Source organism: Puma concolor, chromosome E3, assembly GCF_028749965.1.
Source record: "Puma concolor isolate L17-30 chromosome E3, mPumCon1.1.hap2, whole genome shotgun sequence".
Classification (NCBI taxonomy): domain Eukaryota; kingdom Metazoa; phylum Chordata; class Mammalia; order Carnivora; family Felidae; genus Puma; species Puma concolor.
Genome location: NC_141682.1, coordinates 27,488,960 through 27,503,372, shown reverse-complemented (window position 1 = coordinate 27,503,372; position 14,413 = coordinate 27,488,960). Strand labels below are relative to the sequence as shown.

At 42.6% G+C, this 14,413-nt stretch overlaps 1 protein-coding gene across 2 annotated transcripts in view; it reads left to right on the top strand.

The window, feature by feature from the left end:
• Nucleotides 1-8,747, top strand: part of TMC5 (transmembrane channel like 5) — a 48,845-nt gene extending 40,098 nt beyond the window's left edge. For both annotated transcript variants that reach the window (XM_025916829.2, XM_086692948.1), the window contains 4 exons: nucleotides 798-876; nucleotides 6,014-6,118; nucleotides 7,670-7,712; nucleotides 8,455-8,747. In XM_025916829.2, the coding sequence (XP_025772614.1) occupies nucleotides 798-876; nucleotides 6,014-6,118; nucleotides 7,670-7,712; nucleotides 8,455-8,501 (274 nt within the window). In that variant the 3' untranslated portion in view covers nucleotides 8,502-8,747. The remainder of the gene's footprint in view (nucleotides 1-797; nucleotides 877-6,013; nucleotides 6,119-7,669; nucleotides 7,713-8,454) is intronic.
• Nucleotides 8,748-14,413: the final 5,666 nt, after the last annotated feature.

The window sequence follows — 14,413 nt, the reverse complement described above, 5'->3', positions numbered from 1 at the left end:
AATTTAATTTTTGTGTTTTTTTTTATTAAAAAAATTTTTTGTTAACGTTTATTTATTATTGAGAAACAGAGAGACACAGAGTATGAGCAGGGGAAGGGCCAAGAGATGGAGAGACACAGAATCCAAAGCAGCCTCCAGGCTCTGAGCTGTCAGCACAGAGCCCGACACAGGGCTCGAACTCACAAACTGTGAGATCATGACCTGAGCCGAAGTCAGACGCTTAACCGACTGTGCCACCCAGGCGCCCCTGGAATTTAATGTTTGAAGACAGGTCTGGATGTGGTTATACTACCAATGGAGTGCTCCATATTAAATAGAAAGAAAATAGGGGTGCATGGATGGCTCAGTCGGTTGAACGTCTGGCTCTTGATTTCAACTCAGGTCATGATCCCAGGGTCGTGGGATGGGGCCGGCATTGGGCTCGGCACGGACATGTGGAGCCTGCTTGGGATTCTCTCTCTCTGCCCCTCCTCCAAGTGTTCTCTCTCTCTCAAAATAAAAACATAAACATAAAAAAAAAAATACTATTGTCTGGCCCTATGCCCAGAGATGCTAGTTAATTAATCCGAGGACAGGCCATGGAATGAGTCTTTTTTCCATCTTTCATGTGATTCCACGTGCAGCCAGGTTGCTTGGATGTATTGAACCTGTAATTCATCCAGACACAACTTTTCAGGAAAACTGTTGGGACAAAATCCACTTGCAAGAGAATATCTCAGTTCCTTTGAGACCAGTTGGAATTTGGGGCCTGCAAAATATTGGCAAAAGTGTCTGTCATTCTTTCTTTTCTTCTCCAGAATCATCACCTATCTTTACTGGCAGATCACAGAGGGAAGGAAGATTATGATCAGATTGCTCCATGAACAGATTATTAATGTAAGTTCAGTTAGCTCCTCTGGTATCCTCCTCCCACTTTTCTTTTTTTTTTTTTATATATATATATTTTTAAGGTTTATTCAGTTTTCAGAGACAGAGACAAAGCTGTGAGCGGGGAAGGGGTAGAGAGAGAGAGAGGGAGACACAGAATCCGAAGCAGGCTCCAGGCTCTGAGCCATCAGTACAGAGCCCGACGCGGGGCTCGAACTCACAAACCGTGAGATCATGACCTGAGCCGAAGTTGGATGCTCAACCGACTGAGCCACCCGGGCGCCCCATCCTCCCACTTTTCTGTAAACATTTTATAATGCAAACTTGCAGTTATACTCCAAAAGAGAATAGTACAACGAACTTACATCTGCCCCCCCACCCAGCACCAACTACCGTCAACATTTGTATACTCTTGGGGGCGCCTGGGTGGCTCAGTCGGTTGAGAGTCTGACTTTTGATTTCAGTTCAGTTCATGATTTCACAGTTTGAGAGATTGAGCCCCACGTTGGGCTTTGCACTGACAGCACGGAGCCTGCTTAGGATTCTCTCTGTCTCTCTCTCCCTCTCTCTGTCCCCCTCCTGCTCATGCACACACACTCTCTCTCTCAAAAATAAATAAATAAGCTTAAATTTTTTTTTGGTATATTCTTATTTTATCTACACTAACCCTTCACTGCAAATATCTGGATTGTTTTAAAGCAAATCCTAGACTTTATATCATTTTATCTGTAAAAATTTATATGTGTCTGAGAGAGATTAAAAAAAAACATAACCATAATACCCTCATCATACCTAAAAGAAAACTTGATAATTCCTTATTATCGTCTCACATGTAATCAAAGGTGAAATTGCCCCATTGGTCCCATGAAGTGTCTTTTTACAGTCGAGTTGTTCAAATCAGGGTCTGGAATAGTGCCACATGTTGCATTTGGTCCATATGTCTGTTGTTTCCTTTAATCTATAATTGTTCACCCCTCCCTTCTTCTTTGCCATTTATCGTTGAAGAAAACAGGTCCTTTGTCTTGTAGTAGTTCTCACATTCTGGATATATCTGATTTGCAGCCTTGTGGTGGTATTTAGTATGCTTCTTTTTATTTCCTGTACCCTGGCATGGAGATTTAAAAACCCAACTAATTGGGGCGCCTGGGTGGCTCAGTCGGTTAAGCGTCCGACTTCGGCTCAGGTCATGATCTCACAGTCCGTGAGTTCGAGCCCCGCGTCGGGCTCTGTGCTGACAGCTCAGAGCCTGGAGCCTGTTTCAGATTCTGTGTCTCCCTCTCTCTGACCCTCCCCTGTTCATGCTCTGTCTCTCCCTGTCTCAAAAATAAATAAAACGTTAAAAAAAAAAAAAAAAAAAACCCGGCTAAATCCATTTCAGTGTTTTAGCCAGAACACTTCATAGATGATGCTATGCACTTCTTAGGGTATCCCCTTGAGACATAAAATGTCTACATGTCTCTTTTTGTGTGATGTGAATAGTGATCAGTGGGTCCATGCTTTGTTAGCCTGACCCATCCATCAGAAAGCTCCCCACTCTCCTTTCACCTGATGGATTTTGCAGCCTTTGAGGAGTATTGCCTAGAAGACCCACTGATTTTGTTAGAAATGACAGAACAGTAGTACTCTAATCCTACAATTTCTTTTGCATTTATTAGCTAGAATTTTTCTATGAAAAAAAGAATTTTTGCTCATCAACTATTTTATTACCTTGAAATAAAGTTTATAGAGGAAAGAGAAATGCATGATTTTTCCCCCTTCATTGACCAGTTTTTGAAATGCTGAGTTGATACCCTAGGGTATTCATTTCCTAAGGCCTGCCATGGCAAATAACCCCGAACTTGGTGGCTTAAAATAACAGAACATTGTTACCTCATAGTTCTGGAGGCCAAAGTCCAAAATCAAGGTGTCAGGAAGTTGGTACCTTCTGGAGCTCTGAGAATCTGTTCCATGCCTCTCCTAGCTTATTCTGGTGGCCACTGGCTAACCTGGCTGTTCCTTGGCTTAGGGCTTCATAACTCCCATTCCTACCTCCATCTTCACAAATTCTTTTTCTCTGTGTGCCTGTTTCTCCTTCTCTTCTACGGACTTGTCATTGAATTTAGGGTTCATCCTCATTCAGAATGATCTCATCCGACAATCTTTTAATTATGTCTGCAAAGACCTTATTTCCAACAAGGCCATATTCGCAGGTACTGGGGTTGGTTTAACTTGGACAAATATTTTTACAAAGGAGACACTATTCAACCAACTACTCCTAGCAACCCCAAAATGTGGCCAGTGAGAATTTTTAAATTATCATTATGAATTCATAGATTTAAGTATACTTTGCTTCTTTCAATTGTAATAATTTTTTTATGCTTAAATAGCCTCATTGATTCGTTGCTAATCAAATTCCTTTTGAATTAGTTCCCGGGTTCTTTTGACATGACCCCAGAAAGTCTTCGATAGTTTTCTTGCTCTCTGAAAGGACAAGATGTTCCAGGCTCTTCTTGTTTATTACCTGTCCCAGAACACCAGTCAGACATTTATTCAAGGAGTCCTGGTGAGATGGTATTTAGAGACCACAGTCTGGGAATATGGATGCTCGTTGATACTGGACTTGTTCTCTCTTCTTCTTTTTAAAAAAATTTTTTTTTTTCAACATTTATTTATTTTTGGGACAGAGAGAGACAGAGCATGAACAGGGGAGGGGCAGAGAGAGAGGGAGACACAGAATCGGAAACAGGCTCCAGGCTCTGAGCCATCAGCCCAGAGCCTGACGTGGGGCTCGAACTCACGGACTGCGAGATCGTGACCTGGCTGAAGTCGGACGCTCAACCAACTGCGCCACCCAGGCGCCCCATGTTCTCTCTTCTTCTAAATAGCAACGTAATTGTGACATGAACACTTACATCTAAGAACTTGGGGAAGAAGCAGGATTCCTCAGGGTTCTTTTGTTTTTTAAATGTTTATTTATTTATTTTGAAGGAGTGAAAGAGACTGCGCCAAGCGCATATGTGAGTGAGCAGGAGAGGGACAGAGAGAGAGAGGGAGAGAGAGAATCGCACGCAGGCTCCATACCCAATGCAGATGGAGCCTGATTTGGGGCTCAGTCTCATGACCATGAGGTCATGACCTGAGCCAAAATAAAGAGTCCAACGCTTAACCAACTGAGCCACCCAGGTGCCCAAGATTCCTCACGGTTCTAGCTGCTTGAACCTTTGGGTTTCAGATCATTTGAGCTGGTCTTTTAGATGGTGTAAAGAAAGGGCATGGTTTACTTATGATCTCCCCTGCTCGTCTCCAGAAGCATCACCTGTATTTTTCTGATGTAGCACTTTGAATTGTTTTGGGCAAGTCTTACGGAGATCTTACCAGGTGAGAGATTTGTTTCTAAAGCCTTCTATTGTAAGGGCAGTACCAGGTAAACTGGGGAGGAATTTAGATGGCATCATTTCAGGGAGGCACCAGAAGCATCACTGCAGGCCTGCATGCTTGGGAATCTTGTCCAGAGGATGCGCCACAAAGACAGGGACATTGTCTCCAGAGGAACCCAGCCTAAGGGGCTGTGAATAGGCTAATAACAGTCCTTCTCAAAGTGTGATCACCTACATCAGTAACTCTTGGATGCTTATTAAAAATGCAAATTCTAATTACCCTGATCTCCTCTAACCAGTAGTGGCAACAGATAACATTTGTTGAGCACTTACATGATGCCTGACATGTGCTAAATAATGAACAAAAATTCTGATTTAATTTTTATTACTCGCACTGGGACATATACATCTTTAATTCCTATTTTAAAATTAAGGATTCTAAGGTTTACAGAGCAAAGTGAGCTGCCCAAAGTCATAGGGCTAGTAAATGGTGGGATTTGAATGGTGCTTTTAACTAAAATGCAGGTTTATCTCCCCGAGTCAAGATGAGTTGGATAAATCCTGAGTTTGCATTTTTGCAGGCTCTCCAGGTAATTCTAATTGGCACGAAAGTATGGAAACAGCTGTTACAGACCAGCAGTTTACAAACAGGTTGGCTATATCCAAGACTGCTAGCAGACTTGCTTTAAAAAAAAAAAAGTTTATTTTATTTTTGAGAGAGAGAGAGAGAGAGAGAGAGCACAAGCAGGGAAGGGGCAGAGAGACAGAGAGAGAGAGAGAGAGAGAGGGAGACACAGAATCTGAAGCGGGCTCCAGGCTCTGAGCTGTCAGCACAGAGCCTGACACAGAGCTCAAACCCACAAACTGTGAGATCGTGACCTGAGGTGAAGTTAGACGCTTAACCAATGTGAGCCACCCAGGCGCCCCTTGCGGAGTTGTTTAAAATGCCATTTCCCAAGGACAGCTCTCCTTTGCAGAATTCCAGTGAATAAAAGTAGAAAGAATGAGGGAAATAGAAAATTATTATGAAGCAAATACCACAGCAATAATTGTTGGATGCTAAATAATAATAATAGCTAATTGCTAAAATCAGTGATTGAAAGTTGAAGGAGAAACAAGGGCGTGAGAAATGGCATTGATCTAGACCGGACAGCCCATCAATGGTGCTTGCTAGCCCACTTCAACACTGGTGGATTATACCACCCTCTCATCTGCAACAGATTCACAGGGAAGTGAGTCATGCTCCTGGGGAGGACATAGCCCTTTCCTTTGTTCCTCTTCCCAGTTTGGGAGATGTTTATCTGGTCTACTCCATTAACACTGATAACTTTGCCAGGTGAAATATGTTTGATGTCCCTCGATGCAGAGCTATATAAGCTTTGACATTCTCAATGGGAAGACAGGGCCAGCCCAGGCAGTGCTGGGTGCCCAGACAGGGTTCTGAGATGGAGGGCATGCCGAGAAGGGGCTGCTATACACCATTTGTCCTGGGCCTTCAGACAGTCCTGGGCGTGTAAGTTACTTCTAGCTGCGGGATAGAGAAGGCTGCTACTTGAGACTGCTGGAATTGCTTTAGTGGAGAATGTGCCAATTCAGGAAGGTATGGGTTAATTTGGCTTTGCTGTGAAATGTTCCTACTCTTTCATCAAGAGAAAACATGGTGGCAGTCTCTATCCTGTGTCTGGAACCCTACCTGCCTAAAAAAAAAAAAAACAAAAAACCTTCTTTCCATCGTTTGCTCACACCAACCTCCATGTTTTTGTTCTTGTTTTTGCTTTCCTTCTTGGCAGGAGGGCAAAGATAAAATGTTCCTGATAGAAAAGTTGGCCAAGCTGCAGGATATGGAGAAGAGAGCAAACACCAGCTCGTTCACCGTGGAAAGGAGGGATGTAGAGGTGAGAGTGAAGGTCGCCTTCGGATCCCTGTGACACAGACTTGCCTCCTTGGGAAAAGTGCATCAGGAAACTAGAATGACATGGGGCACTTCACTTTTTTTGTTTAAACATTTCTCTATTTTTTATTTAACAAATAATACTCATTCGTTCAACCTGTCATGGTGAAGGCCCTCATGGAGTTTGCACGCATATTTTCTATAATCCAATCATACAGAAGTATATCCCACCGAGAAGGAAAATGCCCTCACCCCACCGTGTGAATGATTCAGTGTACATTCTTCCAGATCTTTTCCCCTGGGCATCCACAAACATATATGCATCTGCTAACATTTTCTGTTTATTAGAAAACTGGGGCTTTACTATACACATAGTATCATAATCCCGTCCCTCATCACTTAGTACTGTATTTCGGACATTGTTTCGGTCTGTACATATATGGACATTTGGGTTGTTTTCAGTTTTTTTAAATACTAAAAACTGTGTAGTGAAATATTTTTGTTTTAATTATTTTTATGTGAGTATTTTTGCCAAAGGGCGTGCACATAATGATGTTAATAGATAATTGCCATATCATGCTCTTAAAAAGATTTTACCAGTTTCATTCCTGTTCTAATTCCAAAGCCCTTGCTGGCATCCTTGGTGTCCTGGAAAATATGAATAAACAGTAAACCCATCTTTTTAAAAATATTTATTTGAGGGGCACCTGGGTGGCTCAGTCGGTTAAGCATTCGACTTCGGCTCAGGTCATGATCTTGCGGTTCGTGAGTTCAAGCCCCGCGTTGGGCTCTGTGCTGACAGCTCAGAGCCTGGAGCCTGCTTCAGATTCTGTGTCTTCCTCTGTCTCTGCTTTCCCCCCACTCACACTCTGTCTCTCTCTCCTTCAAAAATAAATAAGCATTAAAAAATATTTAAAAAAATATTTATTTGAGAGGGAGAGAGAGAGAGCACATGAGCATGGGAGAGGGCAGAGGGAAAGAGAGAGAGAAAAAGCGTTAAGCAGGCTCCACACTCAGCATGGAACCTGATGTGGGGCTCGATCCCATGACCCCAGGATTATGACCTGAGCTGAAATCAAGAGCCAGATGCTCAACCGACTGAGCCACCCAGGCACCCCAACCATAAACCCATCTTAATTCAAATGCCACCGATTTACGAAGTTAGGACCTTGTTGGAAGAGACTGCCAGGCCATTCACTATCTGTGCACATTGATATTGTCAGCACGAGGTAGTTATGGGATCTACAGGCCCTACTGCAAATCTTATGCAGGCAGAGTCTTGATCTGTACTCTGACAGCCCCAGGTCCTAATATATTACCTGGCATATTGTTGATGCTCAGTAAATGTCTGTAAATGAACGGATAAACTAATGGAATTACTGTCCCTAAAAGACCAAACCAAACCTTTTTGCTGTGTCTGTGGCTAAGCCTTGGTCTTCATCTGCCATATCTTAATTTTAAAATGGTGGGGCTCACAAATCCCACCAACGAGGCAACAGGAGGTGGGCCTGTATTCTTTTCCAGTGATGAGGCCACTGCTTTTCTTCTCTTTCAGCAAACAAGCCCTTTGCATGTCAGGGAACACAATGCTGCTCATGGTGAGTAAGGGCGTTGGCACTGAAGACCTCATTTAACCAAATGATGTATCTCAAGGTAGAGGGTCAGAACTGCTCATGTATCAGTTACTCGTTCAATGAAAAGAACCCACCCAAGCTGGCTTCAGCAAAAATCCAAGAATAATTCTTGCTTGAGGTGCGGCCAGAAGCTGGGATGCAATGTTACCAGAACCTGGTTTCTTTCTGTTCCATTCTTTTCCACGTTAGCTCCTTTCTCAAATAGGTTCTTCCTAACAATTGCAAGACCCTTTTGTCAGCCTCTTGTACCTTCTCGGGTTCAAGTCTAGTGGGAAGGAATGAGACACCCAGAATTCTCACTGTGTTTCATTGGATCCAACTGGGTGACATGTGCACTATGAACCAGTTGCTGTGGCCATGAAAATGTGATTTCATTTGCCAGATCAGAGATCTGTAAATAGAGGTGGTACAACCTAACAGACCACGAGGACTGAGAATGGGGAAGAGGGGCTTCCCAAAGAAAACCTGGAGCTGAGGCCAGAGGGGAATGAATACTGGGGAGGAACCAAACAAACCCATTCATCGTTTTGGGATCGCATTTACTGATGGCATCCAAATGATGGACGTTCCAGGGGAGAATTGAAGAAACTTAGCATGAGAAGGCAGGAGGCATGAGAAGCTGTGTGATTTTGAATTTTGTCTAACTTCGGAGATGTGAGGCAGGGCGTATATCTGTGCTAACGACTCTTTTCTGTGTCCAACCCAGACCTGCGATTTAGGCGATCAGTTCAAGAAGAGAATCCAAAGGTGTAATGTTTATTGCGGCAGCCACACACCCGTCAAATGAAAATACCAAGATGGAACAACTTCTTCCATGACCCCTGGGCCTTTTGGAGCTTCAGGAGGGAATTTAAATCATTAGCCAGGAGCAGAAACTGACCACAGTGTAAATGCTGAAGTAAATTTGGCCATTTCCTGCTGGTTTTTTATACCTGGATTGCTGATTTCCCAAGATAAAATATTTGGGATTTTAAAATAAAGACTATTGTAACATTTAAACTGGTTCACAAAAACCTGGGAGAGATAGCCTGGGAATTATGCATTTAGTCTTCAAGAGATGTGCATATGAATTATTGGTTCTTAGAAATCTCTGCTCCCAGACCTGACAAAAGTTTGGAAACTGGTGCTCAAATAGTCCAGCCTGAATAAAAATGGGATCCTCAAACAGAAATGTGAAGTTTCTGAATTGGGGAACCTGCATTTGTTGATGGTTTTGAACAAAAACATCCCATGTTACCCAAAGGTAAAATACAACGAGAGGCCTTGTCTACAAACTTTATTGCGTATCAAGTACAAGTCTTTGCGGTTGGACTAGGGTGGGGGTGGGTGTGGACTGGGACTTAGCCCCTGTGAGGTTGACACATAAGTCAATATCTAAGTCTTGTTGAATCAAACATGAATCCAGCAGTGATGTGTGGAACATATGTGTGTGTGTGTGTGTGTGTGTGTGTGTGTGTGTGTGTGTATACACACACATGCAGTATATATAGCATTCTTTTTTAAAAAATGTTTATGTTGAGAGAGAAAGGGAGTGCATGAGCAGAGGAAGGGCAGAGAGAGAGAGAGAGAGAGAGAGAGAGAATCCCAAGTGGGTTCTGTATTGTCAGTGCAGAGCCCAGCTCAGGGCTCGATGTTACAAACTGCAAAATCATGACTTGAGCTGAAATCAAGAGTCAGATGCTTAACTTGACTGAGCAACCCAGGCATCCCTAGCAGTCTTTTTTTTTTTTTATTTTTTTTTTATTTAAGTAATCTCTACACTCCATGTGGGGCTTGAACTCACAACTCCAAGATCAAGAATGGCATGCTCTTCTGACTGAGCCAGCAAGATGCCCCAATATATGGCATTTTTTTGCAGATTTGCCAAATGATTCACAAGGCATGTGACGGTACTTAGAACTGAAGCATCCAGCAGAAAGGTGCAATTTACCAAATTACTCAGGGGAGACATCCCCTCTTGAGTAATCACTACTGTGAAATCTAATTGGAACTGAATTTTGCAAACATTTAACATACATTTGAAACACAAGCATCCAATCAGTGCTCAGTCACTGATTCACTTTTTCATTCACTTATTTATTCGTTAATTCATTTCATCAACAAAATTTAATCAACTGAGTTAAAATTTTTTGGTATCATCCCTGCTAGCAGTTGGTGGCAGTATTCATTCATTCATTCATTCATTCAACAAATATGTGCCAAGTGGTTATAAATAAGATGTTGAGCAAGTCAAGACACACTCTGCCCTCTTGTGCTTCATTTCTAGCAGATTAATTTAGACAATTCAATTACTATTGAACAGAAATTAAATGTAATTGTGACAGGTGCTGTGAAGGAGAAGCCCAGGACACTATGGGAGACTTATCTGTGGGGTTAGTGAAGGCAGCCCATTGAACTGATGTTTGAAGTAATTTTTTTTCCCTCTCAGTGTCATCTTAAAGCTGTTTTGTGCTTCTTTGGCTTCTGCATTGAAATATGGACTCGCTCCGAGAGCAACATTTTTGCTCACTTACCATATTCTAAGAGCCTCTATCTGGAATGCCTTTCCATGAACCTCCATTGCTTGTGTTAACTCCTGTTTCTACTGGAGGTATAAACAAAGGAGAAAGATCTACTCTGTAGGTTTCACATGCATTCGGATATGAGGATGCTTTTAAAACTTGGGCTTGGGCCTGGGTGGTTCAGTCAGTTAAGCATCTGACTTTAGCTCCGGTCATGATCTCATGTTTTCATGAGTTCAAGCCCCATATGCGCTGACAGCACAGAGCCTGCTTGGGATTCTCTCTCTTCCTCTCTCTCCCTCTGCCACTCCCCCACTCAACTGTCTCTCAAAATAAATAAATAAACTAAAAAAACGCCCCCAAAACAAAAAACTTGGGCTTGAGATAGGGGATGTATTGGCCTGCCAAGTGTTGCCATAACCAAATACCACAGACTGGCTAGCTTAAACAACACAAATGCATTTTTCCACAGTTCTGGAGGCTGGAAGTCCAAGGTCATGGTCCTTGTCAGGGTCCACAGTTTTGGTTTCATTCTGACGCCTCTTTGGCTTGCAGATGGTCACCTTCTCACTGTGTCCTCACCTGGTCTTTGCTCTGTATGTACCTTTACGTGTCCAAATTTCCTCTACTTGATAAGGACACCGGGCAGATATGATTAGGCCCCACCCTAATGGCTGTAATATAACTCACCTAATTAAAGGCCATATATCCAAATATGGTTACATTATGAGGTTTCGGGGGTTCAGATTTCCAGCATATGAATTTTGGGTCAATACAGTTCAGCCCTATAATAGAGGCCAACTCTCCTCCAGTCCTCTCAGGGCCTCCCGTTAGGCTTCCGGGTCAATGCTGGCTATGCTCAGAATCACCGGGGGAAGCTGATCGACAACAGCCAGGCCCAGGCCCCAGTCTAGACCAACTAAATCAGGCTCCTGCACTTTTTCTTTAGAGCTCCCCAAATGGTCTCGGTGGAAAGCCAGGCTGAGATCCGAGCCAGAATCTAGAGAACCTTATCCATGGTTTCGCTTTTCGAAGTTTCAGTGATCCACAGTCAACTGCAGTCAGGAAGCAGATGACCCTCCTTGTGACCTTGTCAGGAGGTCAGAAGCAGCCTAGCGCTAGGTCACAACGCCTACCTCACTCGTCCCACTTCATCTTGTCACGTAGGCATTTTATCATCTCACGTCGTCACAAGAAGGTGAGTATGGGACAATATTTTGAGAGAGATTACATTCCCATAACGTGTATTACAGTATATTATTGTTGTGAATCTCTTAGTGTGCTTGACTTCTAAAGTAAGCTTTGTCACAGGTGTGTATGATAGGAAAAACATGATCTGTATAAGGTTCAGTACTATTCATGGTTTCAGGTGTCTGCCTGGGGATAAGGGACCACTGCTGTAGTTCTTCCCAAACTTGCCTGACCATAAAAGGCATCAGAGCGTGCCAATGGGGAGCATCAGAATATTCAGGGAATATTCCCCATCCTCCTCTTCAACTCTAATTTTTAATTAGTCCAAAATGATAAAAGGAACATATGCTTTCCAATAGTTACTTGAAAGCCGGATAACCCCTATAGTTTTAAGTATAAAAAATAGGTACCCGCTCTGAAATTTCTGCAGGATCAGATCCTTTATGTGGCTGCGGTGAATGGCTCAGTTCATTTTTGAGGCAATGAGATGATTTTGTGTGAAGTTCAATTACAAAAGGAGTGACTAATAATACTGATAATACGTTTTTATAATCTTTGAATTGAGGTCAGGTGGCAAGAAGTCAGCTCACTAATAATATGGATTGTCTCAGTACGGTAGCACTTCACAAATACCTTCCTAAATTCTCAAAATTGGAACTTTTCAGAACATTTACATATCTGATCCACCATGAGATAGCATGAGATGGAGGAGCTCAGGTGTGGAGCAAGGGGGCCCCTCTGCTTGGCTCATTACTGCACCTGTCCCATACAAGTAATGCCTTACACCTGTGTAGATCGTTCTTCACCTTAACCACCTGGGCTCTTGATACGAAGCAGTTTCTAATTTGTGAGTTCAGTGATTGGGGCTGAGACTCTGCATTTCTGTCTAGAGCTCCTGGGTCTGAGCACCACACCCTGAGTAGTTTGGTGTTTGAGTGCCTCCACATTTTTTTGTATGCTACACTGTTCACACATTTTTCAAATCACTTCCGTATTTTCCCCTTCATTTGAACCTCATAACACTATTGCTATGAGACAATTGGTGCAAATATGGTCTCCATTTGACAGATGAAAAGTTGGGCACACCTAGGTTAAGTGATTTGTCCGTCTCATAGCTAGTTAGTGGTAGGATTGAGGACTTCTGGATTTTTCTCTGGCTCAGGTGTTCTCAGACTTGAGCAAGTAACAGAACCACCTGGAGGACTTGCTGAAACAGAGCCAGCCCAGAGTTCCAGCTTCAGTAGTTCTGGGATGGGCTTTGAGATTTGCATTTCTAACAAGGTCCTCCTTAGGCTGATACTAAATACAGGTCTCAAAGGACAGCGTCCTTTGAGGACCATTGTGCCTAGCTGATATCCGACCTCTTTGTAATACTTGGTAATACGGTAATACTCTGCTGATCAGATTGTGAGATTTTAGGCATAATTTAGCTTGATAAGAGAACATACAAGGTTATCAACCCTTAGTAGTTTTGATTAAAGAAACCAAATAACCTTGTACTGTGGTAACCATCACTCCATGCTAAAGGTTTGCCTGCATGTTTGCAACTTAATTCATACCCTCATTTGTCCTGAGAGCTATGGTTTATTGTCCCATTGAAGGACTATTCCCACTGTAGGAAATGGTAGGTATAACTTTATTTAGAAATTTGAATCTAATAAAAATAGAGTATTTGTTTTGGTGAAATTCTTATCAAAACAGGATTGCAGACACTGATCTCCAAATAAGAAAACGAGCATTGTTAAATTAGCAGTTGATTTCTTAAGTCTTTGGAGGTAGTCTTTCCATATTACCTGTCTGGGGCAGCCTGAGGACAGAGGGGCAGTTGAATGAACAGCGGAGGATGTAATTTTCATTTGTATTGACTTTCTTGGAAAGAATGCCATCTATCGTGACTTTAGATGACCCCTGATCTGCTGAATTCTGAATCATTTATCTACAACTCCCACTGCACACTAGGTCTGCACCTCCAGTTTCCTCAAGAAGTTTCCACTTGGCTATCCCATAATTCATTCCTCCAACAGACACTTACTGAGCATCCATTATGTGACAGGCACCATTATAGGGTTGGGAATGATTGTTCCTCATTAGGGAGTCCTTGCTATGGGCTGGACATGAGGATAGGCAGAGGTATGAAGTGTGAGCTCTGGAACTATATCACCAGGACCAAATCCTTACACTATTACTGTTGTGTGACTTTGGGCAAGTTACTTAACTTCCCTGTGCTTTGGTCTCCTTCACTATAATGTGGGATTGTGATGGTAGCAACCTTATGGTGGTGTTGCAGAGCAAACACATGGAAAGCATTTCAAACAGTGTCTAGTGTATGTTAGGGAGTCCGTAAATGTTAGTTATTTAACAAACCTTTTACATGCACCCTGTCATTTAATCAGCCACTCCCTAGGGTGGTACCAATACTGCCCCTATCGTACAAATGAATCAAATAACTTGCCCAAGGTCATGTATTAGGTTGCTAAACATAAAATTGGATTTAGTTTTCTCTGATCCCAAATACTATGTTTTTAAGCCCTATACTAAGCCATCCAAGTGCTTAAGAGTAGTACTAACACTTTCTTTCTTCATCCAAATTCTCCAATCTTCAAGGACCTTAGCACTGGATCTAAATCCTTAATTGGGCCCGAGTCAAGGGCAAAATGGATTTGGGACAAAGGTCAAGAGGCTCTCAAGAAGTCTTCCCACAACAGAAGGGAGGTTAATGCTGTGCTGTCTCCAAGAGAATTCCTCCCTTGTTGGTTGCTGTGCAGTCTGTTTGCCAAAGTGGGGATTCAGTCTGCAGACGTTTTCTTTGGTCACCTCCTCCTCTTGACATTCTAGTCATGATGTGACATGAAAGGACATGCAGTTATTTGTTCCATTCATTGGATAAATCTTTGTCCTGTTGTTGATCTTTAGATTCGAGAAAATGTCTTTGTAAATATTGATGAAAACATCCCCAGCCCCATCTATCATGCT